General features: G+C 44.4%; 1 protein-coding gene across 4 annotated transcripts in view; it reads right to left on the bottom strand.

Moving 5' to 3' along the window:
• Positions 1–804: 804 nt before the first annotated feature.
• LOC114043130 (gap junction alpha-5 protein-like) overlaps positions 805–16338 on the bottom strand; it is a 34832-nt gene continuing 19298 nt past the window's right edge. For all 4 annotated transcript variants that reach the window (XM_027862092.1, XM_027862091.1, XM_027862094.1 and 1 more), the window contains one exon: positions 805–3854. In XM_027862092.1, coding sequence (XP_027717893.1) covers positions 2743–3819 — 1077 coding nt within the window. In that variant the 5' untranslated portion in view covers positions 3820–3854 and the 3' untranslated portion in view covers positions 805–2742. The remainder of the gene's footprint in view (positions 3855–16338) is intronic.

Here is a 16338-nt window from a genome sequence, read left to right as displayed (position 1 = left end):
TAGTCAGGACTGTCTCTTCAATCCTCCAAAACCAGAGAGAGTGAGAGGCTGATGACTTTGCACAGCTCTGCTTCGCTTAAATCCAATTCATATGCAAGTCAAGCCATCACCCTCCTGATATCATTGGTCCTCTTCAAGAACGAAGGATAAACAACAATAACAAGGCACATAGTAGGTGTTATATAAATGATTATTCCCTTCCCTTATTTTACAGATGGGGAAACTGAAGCTTGAGAGGTTAAGTGACTTGTCTGCCATTTAGAACGAAGGATGAACAACAACAATGAATCCTACGCTCTAAGACTTTGCTCATGCCATCCCCTCAACTGAAATGCTTTTCCCTCTTTTTTTTCCACCTGCCTAATTGAAATCCCAGCTTTATCTTTCAAGTTTGCTTCCTTGAAGCCTTTTTTAGTTTCTCTGTCCCATACTGAGCTCTCTCTTTCTTGAACTCCCTTCTAGGCTAGAGTTGGTGAACCAGTTTAGCACTTTGTTGTTCTCAGACGGTTCCGTGTTTATGTGATTTCTCTCTTCCACCTAGATCTCTGAGGGCCAGAAGTACTTAGTCCTCTGCATCCATCTAGGGTCTGGCAGGGTTTCTGAACTCATGGTGGGTGTTCACTAGGGACTTATGAATCAATTGAGATAGAAGCCCAAGTGCTCTTCTGGCCCTTATCCTTTCACTAGGAGCCCATCATTGAAGAGACATACAGAAGAAAAGGATGTCAGATCAGCTTTTATTAAAACAAATACATAAGTCAATGCCTTCCTCCTTGCTAAAAAAAAAAAAACTATCAAGGGGAAGCCTCACAGAGTGTCTAATTCAAGAAAAAACAATTCATAAAACCAGAGACAGAAAGGGAAAAAGAGAAACTCCCCAAATCAAAAGAGCATCAAGAGATAAAGAGGAATTGTAACACCTAAGAGTTGCATTTGAAGCCAGAAATGACTAGTTCTTTCTTTATTTGGTTAGGCTCATAAGCCCTGTCTTTGGACCCTACCTCACTTATGCAGACCCCCTTAGGCACTTAGGCTAAAAACGTATTGGGAGTGGTGGGTGGGCAGAAATGCAGAGGATGTCTTTCCTCTCTGAATACCAGAGTCCAGTTTTGGAAGTCCTCGTCCACCTGGTTTGGTGACCACCCCCAAAGGATGGCCTAAGTAGGCAGATCTGTGCAGCAACAAGACGACTTCTTCCATAGACCACCCTGGATCAAACAAATAGGTGCTTTAGGAGAAAGAATAGAACTTCCATATCCCCAGTCCTGGCCCCTTCCAACGGGAGTACAGGAAATCCTTGTTACTGCTGTCCTCAAACCAAACTTCTTCAGGGAGATCACAGAACTGGATGCCTCCACACAGCTGGTGATCTAGTACTTCCCATGGGCACCAACTTGAAAGTCTTCTGGAGAAATAAGATGGAGGATGCAGAGTGGACCTTTCCAGTGTGTTTCCTCCACCTCTCACCCCCACCCCCACCTCCTGCCAACCTCTCTTTTTGGTTCATAGCAATAGGATTTGGATCTATCTCTGAGAACTATGATGCCCCTTTGGAATTTGTTTTCATAAAGATGTGGAGAGACACCGCTGGCGATCAGTATCCCAAAGAAGGATCACTGGTGGAACTATGATTCCCCATATGCATTCCTATTGACATGACCTTTGGTTCTTGGAGAGGATGGGGCATGTGAAGCAGTCTAGAGTAGGGAGAAGAAAGAAGAGCCTCTAACAACTGATTGAGATGCAAAGAAAGTTGGAATGTGGGTGGTTTCCAACATTCAAGTAAAGTCAATTTGCTCAGTAAACTAGTGCAGAGGCAGGCACACTGGTAGAATGAACATATCCCTGGGTAGGCAACATAACCAAGAAAGTATTTCCTTCTGATATCACAAAGTCAGGCATTGGTGTAGAGGCACTTGCAAAAGTGAAGCTATTGGCCAAGATTAAGGGCCCAAGAGCCTGTTTTTAAGTCAGGAAGAGGAAAGGGAGACACCAAGACAATATGTGGGCCCTAACTTCTACCCAAAAGGGCAGCCTTGGGAAGACAGCACCTTGGTAAACCTGACTGATCAAAGCTGGCCAGGCCCACGCTATGGGCTGGGATCTATATGGGATCTATATATGGATCTCACAGACCAACTTCAGTGGGAATAAGTAACGCTGAGAAAACTTAGAAGACTCAGTGGGTCCAGGCATTTCACCAAGACTTGCCAAGGTGGTACTTGTAAAGCTGTGGTAAGCATGGGGATGAGTGGGCTAGCTGAGGTTCTGAAGGCTGCTCTGGGCCCTCTTGCATGTTCTTAGCAAAGCGGGCAAACAGCATGCCCTTTGTCTGGTGGCATAAATCAAAATCTTGGAATCCTGAATGATTTTGCAAAGTATCCCATCCCACAATTGCTCCCCAGCCCCAATCTGCCCCACTTCAGGCCTCTTGAAATGTCCTTACTGTGTACCTTCAGTGTGTGTGAAGATAAGGAGGGAGCTCCTTTGATGGCCCCCCGCCACACGTATGGCGCCCAACTTCCCCCCTTGCTCTATATTGCCCCATTTCTGGAGAAAGGAGCAAGGTTATTATGATCAGAGCTGCCTCAAAAAAACAAACAAACAAACAAACAAACCAGCAGGGCAGCCAGGAGAGGACACTGAGGACCCCTACCTAATGCACAGGCTCAACATGGACATACATCCCTATTCCCAGCCCTCCCCCTCCCCCCACACCCCCTGCCACCATCCTGAGCACGATCACACCGACAGGTCGTCTGACCTGGCCTTGCTGCTAGCCTTGCTCAGGCGGCGCTTATCACTGTGGTAACTATGGGGGAGGCGGTGGGCGTTGGAAACCCCATTAGCCACCTCGGGCTCCTCGGCGTATTGCATGTGCAGAAAAGCCCTCCCTGCGGCCTCCTCCCGGCCCTGGACTTGCTCGGTTGCCAAGTTGTCTGTATTCTGCCGGGAGGCAATGTTATTGCTGAAATGGCTGCTGTAGAACTTCCCACTGGAGCCGCCCTCTACACACTCATTAAAGTCTGGGGGTGGCGTGCAATTCTGGACCACCTCGGGCCGAGGAGGAGGCAGGATGGCCTCCACCCTGCCAGGGCAAGCCTGGGTGAAGTGGCGCTTGGCTTTCTTCCAGCCCAGATGGTAGAGTTCAGCCAGACTGAGGCAGAGGGACAGACCCCCCACAGCCAGCATGAATACGATGAAAACGTTCTTCTCCGTGGGCCGGGACACGTAGCAGTTGACAGGGTGGGGGCAGGGTTTCCGGCGGCAGATGTGCAGGGTTTCCAGGAAGATGCCATAGAGGAAATACTGGCCCACGATGAAAGCCACCTCCATGGCGGTGCGGATGAGGATGCTGCAGATATAGGTATTGAGCAGGGTACCCTGAAGGATGATCCTTCCGCTCAGCTCCTCCCGGCAGGACAGCTCAGCCTTGGCTGCCTGGTACTCGTAGGTGTCTGTGCCCTTGGACTCCTTGGCCCTCTCCGCCTCCCTCACCTTTCGCTTCTCCTCCATGCGTACCGTATGCATTGCGTGGCCCATGTATACCAGGGAAGGCGTGGAGACGAAGATAATTTGCAGCACCCAGTATCGGATGTGGGAGATGGGGAAGGCTTGGTCGTAGCAGACGTTTTCACAGCCAGGCTGCAACGTGTCGCACTGGAAGTCGGCTTTCTCGTCCCCCCAAGAGGACTCTGCTGCTGTGCCCAGCACTAGCATGCGGAAGATGAAAAGGACAGTCAGCCAGACTTTGCCGACCACTGTGGAATGTTTGTGGACCTCTTCCAGGAACTCCCCGAGGAAGCTCCAGTCACCCATCTCTCCTCAGGCTGCAAGGAGGAGCACCGGCACCTCTGTGGACGAGAGAGAAAAGAAAGGACCGATCTGTGAGAGCCAGGATATGTTCAGAATATGCTTGAATGAGTCATTATCATTAAGACTCAAAATCGTGACTTATTTATCATTAACGCTGCTTCTATTTCAATAATTAACACCACTCAAGTCCCATTCTCATGCCTCATTGTAGAATGAAGGTGATAGTGGATTTCCAAAGGTCATACCAACGGTGGGCAAACTGGAAAGACTTCAAGTTGGAAAGGCTTCAAGTATGGGCCTGGTGATAGACATCCTGTTTATCATTTGAGGACTAGTTCAGTTAGCTGAGTTCAGAGAGACTTGTTTCTAGAAGCTTAGATAGAGAGGTGATGACATTTTTGAGTCACAGGAGTTCTCAAAACCCTCGATGAAGGTGTAGACCAGTCAAGATTCGCATCACTGGAGAGTGTACTCTCACCAACGAAATCATGGATCCTTGAAGGAAGATGATGAAAGCAACAAAAAGTGGGGAAGCCAGACAGCTCTCTACCTGGTGGTGGAGAATACCTCAGAGGATGGGACGATTTGGGTGGATAATGGACCCAGATTCTAGGAAGATGAACAGTAATATTTATATAGCACTTTAAGGTTTTCAAGTGCCATATATGTACACATATATGTTTATATGCATATATGTATGCATGTATTTGTGTGTAGATTATATATGTATAAAATTTACCCCATAGGGTTGTTGTGAAGGATCAAAAGATATATCTCTCTATATATCTATATGCATATATACACACAATATACATATACATACATACATATATGCACATATAAACACATCATACATAATGTGTGTATATTGTGTGTATGCATATAAATATGTATCAAGTGAGAGATATATCCTTTGACCCCTGACAACAATCCTGTGAAGTAAATGCTATGATTATCCCCATTTTGCAGATGAGGAAACTGAGGCTGAGAGAGTTGAAGTGACTTGCCTGTCATCACACAGCTAGAAGTGTCTGAGACAGGATCTGAATTCAGGTCTTTTTGACTTCCCGTATCCAACACTCCCAATTACATCACCTCTTTGCCCCAAAAGCATCAAGAGTTTTGGCTGCCGTGGGTGAGAGAAGGGAAGGAGCAATGACAGACGTGCCCCGGATGTTGCAGGGGAGATATAGGGAATGTTGGACCATGGCCTCAGGAATGATGCTGATTGATTTGATGGTTGAGAGAGTAGTCTGGGAGGGATCACTGAGGAAATTTTTAAAATGTAGTTTTCCCATCAAAAGTGTACCCTGGTTGTATGTTGGAAAAAACCTAAAGAGGGAGCATGGAAGGTATTGGGAGTGAGGTCAGAGTGTAGTCGAGTCAGTCAGTCAGTCAACAAACATTTATTTAGCGTTTACTCATGCCAGGTCCTGTGCTGTGAGTGCAGCTGGTTTCCTGTTTGGAACGGATGTGAGAGTGAGTGTTTTAATGGGCAGTAAAACAAGTGCAGAAAATGGAAAGCTGGTTACACCTTGGATCCCAGTGTATGTATAGGGATAGGGCTGTGATTTGGAACCTAGTTCCTCTCCCCGCCTCATTCTCCATTTCCTCACCCTCCAGCACATCCACATACAATGCATACCAGCCCAGAGCAGAGTTAGCTAGGACAACAGGATTCTATCTTGTGCCATAGAATCTCAACTGGGAATTTCAGAATTCTGTGGGATTTGTTTCTACAAATATTAAGTGCCTGCTATATACAGAACACTGCGCTAAGCACCGAATTACATAAAACTCAAACTTTTTCACCCACATACAACCTGGCAGATAAGGTAGAAGGTGTTATAGATGCTCTCCAACAAAAAGCTTAGTCTGAATGAAGCAATGAACAGAGCCCAGTGCTGGCAAGTCAGTTGAGAGAGCTGTGGGTCTCTGCCTATCAGCTCTGCCTGAAGGCTTACTAACTGCACATCAGGAGTGACTGTGAAGGATGTGGGGAACACAATTATTTGTAGTACCTGAAAGCTGCCTCTTCCTCTGGATTTGAATTTGTGGTATTGCACACCTCGGGAATCATCAAGTCCTATTTGCTCATTTTGACAAATGGGGAAACAGATGCTGTGCGTATAGTGGCTTGCCCAAGGCTTCCTCACGCAAAGATAAGAACTGAAAAGATAAGCTTCCCTACCACCATGGGCACAATACTAAGCTGATTTTTCAAACTTGTCTGAACCCACACCTGTTAAGTGCACCCCAACAGAGGTCCTATGCTGATCAAAGGGGCAAGTCTACCCTGGCTCCTCAGATTGGAATTTAGCTCTCCCAATCCCCTACTTCTACCAGCCCAGTGATCTTTCCACCGTGTCACATCTAAGAGTAGAGAACGATTATTTCCAATTTTTCCTGCATTTTGCTTTGTTTGTATATAGCTGACTATTCCTCTGGATTTGAATTTATGAATTCACCTTGCACCTTGGGGATCATCAAATCCTATTTGCCTGGCACATAGCTGTTGTTGTTCAGTTGTTTTTCAGTCATGTTCTACTCACTTCATGACTCCATTTGGGGTTTTCTGGGCAAAGATACTAGAGTGGTTTGCCATTTCCTTCTCCAGCTCATTTTACTCATGAGGAAACTGAGGCAAACAGGGTGAAGTGACTTGCCCAGGGTTCCACAGCTAGGAAGGGCCTGAGGACAGATTTGAACTCATGAAGATGAATCTTCCTGACTCCAGGCCCAACACTCTATGTCACTGGCACATAGTAGGACTTAATAAATGGTTATTGACTGATTATTCTCACTTCCTCTGACATGCTAAGCAAGCTGAATTAATTCCTCCTCATATTTTCCAAGTTATCTCATATCTATCCCAACATCATGAAGGAGCCTTTCTTTGGCAAGACAGTATAACCAGGAACCCTTGGTTTAACACTTACTTGTATTTACAAGTGGCAACCTTGACTTTCCCATTATTTCAATGACCACATAAAGTGGTTTCACCACCCCACCCTTGTTGTTGCAGTCTCTTCCTCCCCTTCCTCCCCAAACTGGAGACATCATTGGACATTGTAGGTACAGGAGCATAATGTTTGCGAAGTCTGAAGAGACAGAAACTGGCATCAGGAGGCCCGGATTAATTTCTTGGCTCTGCTATTAACTATAAATACTTATACCTTGGGAATACCTCCCTTCGCTGTTTCTTCTTCAATTTCCTCAGGTAAAGATAGAACCAATAATAGTGGGTCATCCCTCAAATACTTATATGCATTTCTAATTCTCAAAGTGCTTTGAAATTCTTTCTGAATTCCTGCGAGGCAGGAATTAACGTTATTAACATAGGAGTTCCTCACTTTAAGTAAACCAAATATCTGCCCATGTGGATTCCTATAAAAGATAAATTAAGGGGTGCTTTGCTTAATAAGATTCTACTGCACAAATATAAAACCACTTTTATCATTGCAAATGTTTTCATCTCTCTGGTCCCAGGGGATCCTCACAACTCTGAGACAGAGAGTGAAGTTTACGCCAACTCACAAATCCACAAAGGCCACAGAACCAGTGATTTGTCCAAGAGTCCCACAACTAGTGTTTGTTGTCCTCCCCCATCCTCCCACATCATTGGAATCCTTATCCAGTATTCATGCCACTAATTCATGACTGTCTCCTCCCTCCTCCCTCCCATCCCCGACCTGGACCCCTTTCCAGAGGGAGTCTGCTTTATAAGAGTTCCTAATAAGATTCCTCAAACTATCTAACTCCATGATTGTTTTTCATTTGGTTAGTTTTTACTTTGGAATAAAGGAAGGCAAAAAACATTCATTAAGCACCTACTATATACCAGTCACTGTGCTAAGTATTGGACAAATATCTCTCTTGATCTATACAACAACCCTAGAAGGTAGGTCCTAGGTAGTACAGTGCTATCCACTGAGCCTAAAGTCAGGAAGACCTGATTTCAAGTTCAGTCTGAGGCATTTACTAGCTGTGTGACCCTGGGCAAATCACTTACCCTCTGTTTGCCTCAGTTTTCTTATCTGTAAAATGGGGATGATAATAGCACCTACCTCCTGGGGTTATTGTGAGGATAAAATGAGATAATATTCGTTAAGCACTTAGCACATAGCAGGCACTATATAAGTGTTAGATATTATTATTATCGTTATTTTAATTGTTGAGAAAACTGAGGCAGCAGATGTTACATGATGAGATTTGAACTCAGATCTTGCTACTCTGACTACAAGCCCAGCACTGTCTCCACTACGCCACCTAGAGGCCTTCTAAGAAAGCAGAAGGTGGATCTTTAGTTAAACTGATGTAGGGAATTCTTACTGTGGAAATTTTCCCCTCTAATGCAAAGCAATAGCTGCTTATAATTTAGTGTTAGAGAACTGCCTGGGGGACTGAATGGCTAAGTAACTTGCTAATGTTTACACTGACAGATTGGTCAAGCAGAGGACTTGAACCCAGATTTTCCTGATACCAAAGTCCACTTCCTGCACACTATGCCTCGCAGGTATACTTATAGAATAGGATTCACCACCTTCTAAGAGTTTATTGCTTAAAGAAAAACAAAATGAGATTGACTCCATTTGCCAGATGGGTGGACTGAGGATCAGGAAAATCAAATTGGTTTCTCATGGGTCATGCATTCACTTAGTAGGAGAACTTGGAAAAGAACAACAACAACAAGAGAAGAAATCATAGGATGCAAGAACACTGGATTCAAAACTGCAAGGAATCTCTTCAGAAATCACTTTGTCAGAGACTCATGAATTGACAGCAGGAAGGGACCTTCTGGGTCATCAGTTCTGACCTCTTCCTTTTATTCCTCATGAATAAACGGAGGCCTAGAAATGTGAAACAGCTTGTCCAGTGTCAGAAAGAGAGGAGAAGAAAGCCGAGCCAGGATTCTACCCCTAGTTTTGACTCCCAATCCCATTTTCCCCCCTATGCCCCACTCCTTTCTTCTGCTTGCTGAGCAAAGCTGTCATTAGGGAGAATTTCAAAGCCATTAGACTCTACTGGGGACAAAGAGAGGGTGGCTTACCGTCAGACCCCAGTGGTCCACAGAGAGTTCAGGAAAATCGCTTCCAAAGCTGATTGACTGAACTGCTTTCTGTTCAATAGGAGGTGGTCCATTATTTTTACAGCATTTGAGCTGAAAAGAGCCTTTTGCAGGGATAAGAATCGTTCTGCCTGAAGCAGCAGCCTATGCCTATCGCTTTTTTTCAACCTGTTATAATTGTCTATAAATACCGTATCCTCTCCACCTCAGAAGCAGCCTTTTCCCCATCACATCCAGGTAAAATGGCCAGCTGCTTCCGCCACTGGCCTCAGCACCAGCTACTGGATGGGCTGGTAGCTCCAGCTACCAGCAGGGAGATGATTGTGGCAGGAGTGGAGTGTGAACTACTCCAGCATTTGAAAAGTAGCATCGTAGGGCTTAATCATTTAATAATAACTTGGAATCCTAGAGACAGAGTCGGTCTTTCTGCTTCACATCTCTGCCCTCCTCAGCTGCCAAAATGATTTTCCTAAAGTCTGACCACGTCACTCCCCTACTCAATAAACTTCTCTGGCTCTCTCTTCCCTCTCATATTAAATATCTGTTTGGTACTTAAAGTCATTCATGACCTCACCCAACCCACTTTTCCTCACTTGTTACACATTATTTTTTTTAATTTTTTTTTTTGTTTGTTCTTTGCTAGGCAATGGGGTTGAGTCACTTGCCCAGGGTCACATAGCCAATTAAGTGTTACGTGTCTGAGGCTGGATTTGAACTCAGGTCTTCCTAACTCCAGGGCCGATGCTCTATCCACTGTGCCACCTAGCTGCCCCACTTGTTATACATTATTCCCCTTTACAAAGAACTATGGTCCAACCCCACTGGTTCTCTTGTAACTCTTCATACATGGCAGTCCATCTCCTGGACTTGTGCCTTTCCACTGGCTCTGTCCCTCCAATGTACTCTCTCCTTACCTCTGCTGTTCAGTTTACCAAACTTCCTTTGAGCTCAAGCACCATTTTCCACATAAAACTTTTCCTGATTCCTTGAGTTGCTAATGCATACACCCAAACAATGACTTTGCATTTTTTTAATCTAACTGTAACGGGGTGGAGATGGAGGTGGAGAGACTGACAAATGAGGTTCCAGTCCTGGGAGGCTGCACACAAGGATGATGCTATCAACCATTTGCAAAGGCATTTTACAAATATTATCTCATTTGACTCCCCCACAGCAACCCTGGGAGGTAGGTGCTATTATTTTGCTATTATTTGACCCCCCCAGTTTACAGATAAGGAAACTGAAGCAGAGAGAGGTTAAGTGGCCTGCCCAGTCTCACAGCTATTAAGTATTTGAAGCTAGATTTGAATTCAGATCTTCCTGACTCAGGTCCAATGCTCTATCCCATTGTGACATCTAAGTAATAATAATGACAATAATACTAACAGTAACATTTATATAGCGCTTACTATGTGCCAGGCACTGTTCTAAGTGCTTTGTAAGTATTACCTCATTTGATCCTTGCAACCACCCTGGGAAGTAGGTACTGTATCTATTATATCTATATCTATGTATCTATGTATCTAATCGTCATTTTATAGAGGAGAAAACAGAGGCAAACAGGGGTTAAGTGACTTGCCCAGGGTCACACAGCTAATAAGGGTCTGAGGATGGATTTGAACTCATGTCTTCCTGACTCCTCTTTATTAAAACAACAATAACAACAACAACCTTTGCTTCTTACCAGTGGGTCTTGGGCCAAGACCTAAGACATTAATGTGCTGTATTTAAAAGGATATTGGGGGGCAGCTAGGTGATGCAGTGAATAGAGCACCGGCCCTGGATTCAGGAGGACCTGAGTTCAAATCCAGCCTCAGACACATAACACTCACTAGCTGTGTGACCCTGGGCAAGTCACTTAACCTCATTGCCTAGTCAAAACAACAAAAACAAACAAACAAACAAAAACAAAAACAAAAAACAAAAATAAAAGGATATTGGGAGCCAGGATAGAACTGGATTCTATTGGAATTTGGTCTCAGATGCTTGATAGGTAGGTGACAATGGGCAAATTATTTAACCCCTCTCAATCTGGGTTTCCTAAATTGTAGATAAGGGATAAGAAGACCTTTCGTATTCATGCAGCCCCTCACTGGGCTGCTGCTGCACACTCAAAGGGCTCATGGGAAACGTCAAGTGGTAGATAGACGTCAGCTGGCTGTCATTAGCGGGATCCTGCCTGTTCGGCTCAGCTTCCCCGCGGAGCGATGCTTTGCTTTTTAAAAAGCACGACCTCCCCCAACTCTTCCACAGCAGAGCTCGTCTGGGCTCCCAGACCCCAGACGCTCCTGTGGACTTTCTTGCTCTCGGACATTGGTCAACTAATTAATGTCCCTAACCCAGGAGTGGATAATGGCTTCAAATAGTATCTCCCCTGGGGTTATTTGCATTTTAATAGAGGATTCTTGAATAATAACAATAATGCTAATAGCTCGGCACTTTTTAAAATGATTTCCTGAGAACAGACCTGTGAGATGAGCAGTGCAAATATTATTATCCCCACTTTACCTCCGGCCATCAGCACCCCACTGCCTGGATAGGCATCTCAAACTTACCATGTCCAAAATGGCACTTGTTACATATGCCCCTGAAACCGTTCTCCATCTAAACTCTCCTATTTCTCCTACCACTATCCTTCTATTCATCCACATTCTCAACCTTGGGGGTCTCATTGGATTTTCCCTCTCTCTGGACCCCGGGTGATAGGAAGGATCACAAATTTGGAGCCAGGAGGGACTTTAAAGTTCACAGAATCTAACTCTCTCATTTAACATATGAGGATAGAATGAGATTCAGAAACATTAAGTGATTTACCCAAAGGCACACAGCTAGTAAAGGATCTGAGACGAGATTCAAACCCAGGTCTTCAAAGTCTTGTGGATTCTACCTCCACAACATCCCTCACAGCCTATTAAGATGCACAAAGTGCTTTCCCTAAAACAACCTCATAAAATAGTTAATCCAAATATTGTTACCTCCACTGCATATATGAAGAAACTGAGGCTGAGAAGTTGTAACTAGGCGGTAGATTACTGAACTGAGTGGTGGAACTGAGATTTAAGTCTGGACCCCAAAGGGCAACTAGGTGGCCCAGTGGATAGAGCACCCGGAGGACCTGGAGTCAGAAAGACTCATCTTCCTGAGTTCAAATCCAGCCTCAGACACTTAGTAGCTGTGTGACCCTGGGCAAGTCACTTACCCCTGTTTGCCTTGGTTTCCTCAACTGTAAAATGAGCTAGAGAAGGAAATGGCAAACCACTCCATTATCTTCGCCAAGAAAACTTTGACATGACTGAAAGACTCCTGATTTTTTGCTACATCCTGGAGTTATACATCTTTAGTGATGGAATTTCAGGCAAAGTGATGAAGAGACAACTGGGTAAGGTATGTAACTCACTCATAGCAATCTATGTGGGCCTCGACTGCCCATTCGCTATTCACACCACTGACTGCCTGGGTCTCCTTACCACTCATAGGGGTGGGGTACAAATCCAAGCAAGCAAGCCAGTGCCTACCTTCAGGAAGCTTACATTTTAATGGAAGAAATAGCATCTAAAGGGGAGCTAGAAGGGGATTTAGGGAAGAGGAAGGGTAATGGGGAAATCACAAAGGAATCTGGAGAGAATCCAGGCTTGAGTGGGGTGAAGCATAGCTGGGCCCTTTCCTAAAATGGTGGTCCTCGGGAGGAAATCATCAATAAGTAGGGGAAAGGTGCAGGGAAGCAATAAGACTGATGAAGAAGAAGGAGGGTTTCAGAAACAATACAGGCCTGAGTGAAGTGCTGGGGCCCTTCCTAAAATAATGGGGAAGGGAGAATTCCTTGGAATATTTCAGTGTCACTGGCCCTTCTAGTCCAAATTTCCTTTGCAGTTGCTATTCCAGGCCCACCTTGAGCTACTGAGGGCCAGGCTTGATAGTGGTCCCTCTTTGGTGCTCGGACAGATTCTTAGCTGCACTTGAGGGCTGGGCTGGGAGGAGAGGGGGAAGGGTCATGAAATTTCTCCCTACCAGCTGTCGGAGGGCTTTGTCCTGCTTAGCCTGCTGCAGAGAGTAGAGATAAGAGCCCTCAAGATTTGCAGAACCAAGAGAAAATGCTCCCCTCTAGCTAGAAGCCCTACTTTGTCAGCAGACTGCTGGCTTCCCAGCCCCCAGGCAATAGCCAAAGCTCCTCTGAGAAAGACCAGCTCCAGAAGCCCAACAGAAATCCCATAGAAAGGTAAAGGTAGAGAGGGAAAATCCAGTGAGACCCCCAAGGTTGAGAATGTGGATGAATAGAAGGATAGTGGTAGGAGAAATAGGAGAGTTTAGATGGAGAACGGTTTCAGGGGCATATGTAAGAAGAGCCATTTTGGACATGGTAAGTTTGAGATGCCTATTCAGGCAGTGGGGTGCTGATGGCCGGAGGTAAAGTGGGGATAATAATATTTGCACTGCTCATCTCACAGGTCTGTTCTCAGGAAATCATTTTAAGGCAGCTAGAGGAACAAAGGCTGTATCTGCAGGCCTTGTGACCTGGAAGTGGCAAAGCCTGGAAGAATTCCCAGATAAAACTTCTCCTGGCAAGTTCATCATCTGAAACACAGAGCTTCCCAGGGAGGATGGGAAACAGCATTTAGGAGAATCATGGGAGATGAGAAGTCTGTGCGCGGAGGGAGTCTGCTGCTGATAGCCTTTACCCGCACCTGAAAACACAGGGGCCCAGAAAGAATCAACCCAAATGATGGGAAAGATGGAGTGGATGATGGCAGATGTTACCATAAATAGCCGTCAAAGAAGTGGATGAAGAGTGTCAAACAAACCTGGGTTCAAGTCCTGTCCCTGACGCATGCTTCCTGTATGCCTGTCAAAGACTTATCCTCTCCAGGACATCCTCTAGGCCTGACACAAGGGTCAGCAAAGTAAGGGCAGCCTACTGCAGGGCAGCTAGATGGTGCAGTAGGTAGAGTGCCAGCTCTGGAGTCAGGAAGAGTCTTCCTATGTTCAAATCTGACCTCAGACCCTTACTAGCTGTATGACCCTGGGCAAGTCACCTAACCCTGTTTGCCTCAGTTTCCTCATATGTAAAATGAGCTGGAGAAGGAAATAGCAAACCACTCCAGTATTTGCCAAGAAAACCCTAAAGGAGGTCAAGGAGACACAAACAAACTGAACAACAACTACATGGTGAAATTTAAAAGCAATAGACCTTGGTTTGAGTTCAAATTCACTTGCTAAGTATGTGACTTTTAAAAAGTAGCTCCAACTTTCTGAGCCGCAATCATCTGTAAAATGGGCAATAACAATCTCTTCAATGCCTCCTCTCCCATTCTCCCCCCCCCCCGCATTGTTGCAAAGATCAAATTAAATAAGGCAGTACAGTGAAAGAATACTAGGTTTGAAGAAAACCTGGCTTTGAATACTGGCTTTGCCATTTACTGCCCATGGAATCTGGGGCAAGAATCTTAACCTGTCTGACCCTCAGTGTTCTTTTTTGGAAAATAAGGAGGTTGTATTAGATGAGCTCTATGGGTCCTTCTAGGTCTATTATCCTGATACAGATGCAAAATGTTTTGTTACTGTCATATACTACAGTAGATAAATTTAGCCTGTTATTAATTTTATTATCATTATTAGAAGAGTACAGGGAAGGCTTCCATGCATTCATTACCTGAAATTGAAATTTTATTATTAGAGCTTTATTATTTGGGTTTAAGGTAATACCCTTCGGTGGTTTAATGGAAAGCTCACTTGGATAGAGACCACATGAGTCAGGAGACCATGCGTCTTGTCTCCGTTGGGTCCCTAAACTAGCTGTATGATGTTGAGCAAGTAACTAAGCTCCCAGTGAGAAACTTCCATTATCAATGAAATTGAAGGTCCAGACAAAAGAAGACATAGAATGATGTTCCATTGTTAACCCCGGAAGGGACCTATGTGGATTCTAGTCTTATCCCTTCTTACTTGAGAGTTGAGAAACCAGTGGCCCAAGGGTGTCAAGTTACTTGCTTAATATCACTATGTTAAATACTTTACAAATATTATCTCACTGTACCCTCACAACAGCCCTGGGAGGTAGATACTGTTATTATCCCTGTTTTACAGTTGAGGAAACTGAGGTAGACAGAGGTAAATGATTTGCCCAGAGTCATACATGTAGTAAAGTATCTGAAGCCAGATTTGAATTCAGCTCTTCCTGACTTAGGGGCAGCTAAGTGGAGCAGTGGATAGAGTCCTGGGCCTGAAGTAAGGAAGACTCATCTTCCTGAGTTCAAAGCCAGTCTCAGACACTTCTTAGCTGTGCGACCTTGGGTAAGTCACTTAACCCTGTTTGCCTCAGTTTCCTCATCTGTAAAATTAGCTGGAAAGAGAACTGGCAAGCCACTCCAGTAGCTTTGCCAAGAAAACCCCAAATGGGGTCATAAAGAGTCGGACATGACTGAAACAACTTCCCAACCCCGGGCCCAGTTATCCATGGCACCACCAATTTCCAGGAAACTGATGCTCACAGCCCTGCCTTAGACGGATAGCAAATAACAGAACTGGGATTTGAACTCAGATTCTCTAAATAACTGTTCTTTTCACTGTACCACACAGTCACTTGGACAGAGTAGAGATTTAATAAGTGTTTTCATATCAGTCTGAAGGAAAATCTCTACTGCTCTGCCTAAGATGCCTGTACTTAGCCCTGTTCCAAGAGTATGCTGGTAAATGTTTAATAACCACCTCTCCAGGAAAATAATGTACAAAAATGACTTCCAAGTTTAATCAACACTACTAACATTTTCTTCCCTGCTTTCTATGTTGTTTTTTTGATGAGGCAATTGGGGTTAAGTGACTTGCCCAGTCACACAGCTAGTGAGTGTTATGTGTCTGATGCCAAATTTGAACTCAGGTCCTCCTGACTCCAGGGCCAGTGCTCTATCCACTGTACCACCTAGCTGCCCCTTCACTACTTTCTTAAGTCTAGACAATCAACAAAACAATAAATAAACTCTGATTTATAGCATTTGCCAATTTCCAAGGTGTAAATAAATTGAACAATGTCTCAGGCTCCAGCACAGCCCTATCCCCATTCTGTTAGACACTTGTATAAATGATATGAGTTAAAGCATAGATAGCAGGTTTTTTAAATTAAACAATGGCACAAAGCTAGACAGGATTGTTTAAACAATGGATCCCAAAAGTTCTTGACAAGCTAGAGATTGGCCAAATCAAATCAAGTAAAATTTCAAAGGAAAAAAAGGTAAAGACCCATACTTTGGGAAAAAAAAAACTACTACTATATAATAGACATAAAATCAGGAAACGCTTACGTGAGAAAGCTCTGAGGGTTTTAAAATTCAGGGATTAACTGGGTTCTGGGGAGAATTTGATTTCTTGTGTAATTGACATTTTAGCGAACCACTAGGAACTTTAATTGAAGAAAGAAAAGAAAGAAAGAAAGAAAGAAAGAAAGAAAGAAAGAAAGAAAGAAA

This window comes from Vombatus ursinus, unplaced genomic scaffold, assembly GCF_900497805.2.
Source record: "Vombatus ursinus unplaced genomic scaffold, bare-nosed wombat genome assembly UNPS02014768.1, whole genome shotgun sequence".
Taxonomy (NCBI): Eukaryota; Metazoa; Chordata; class Mammalia; order Diprotodontia; family Vombatidae; genus Vombatus; species Vombatus ursinus.
This window is presented reverse-complemented; position numbering and strand designations above follow the sequence as displayed.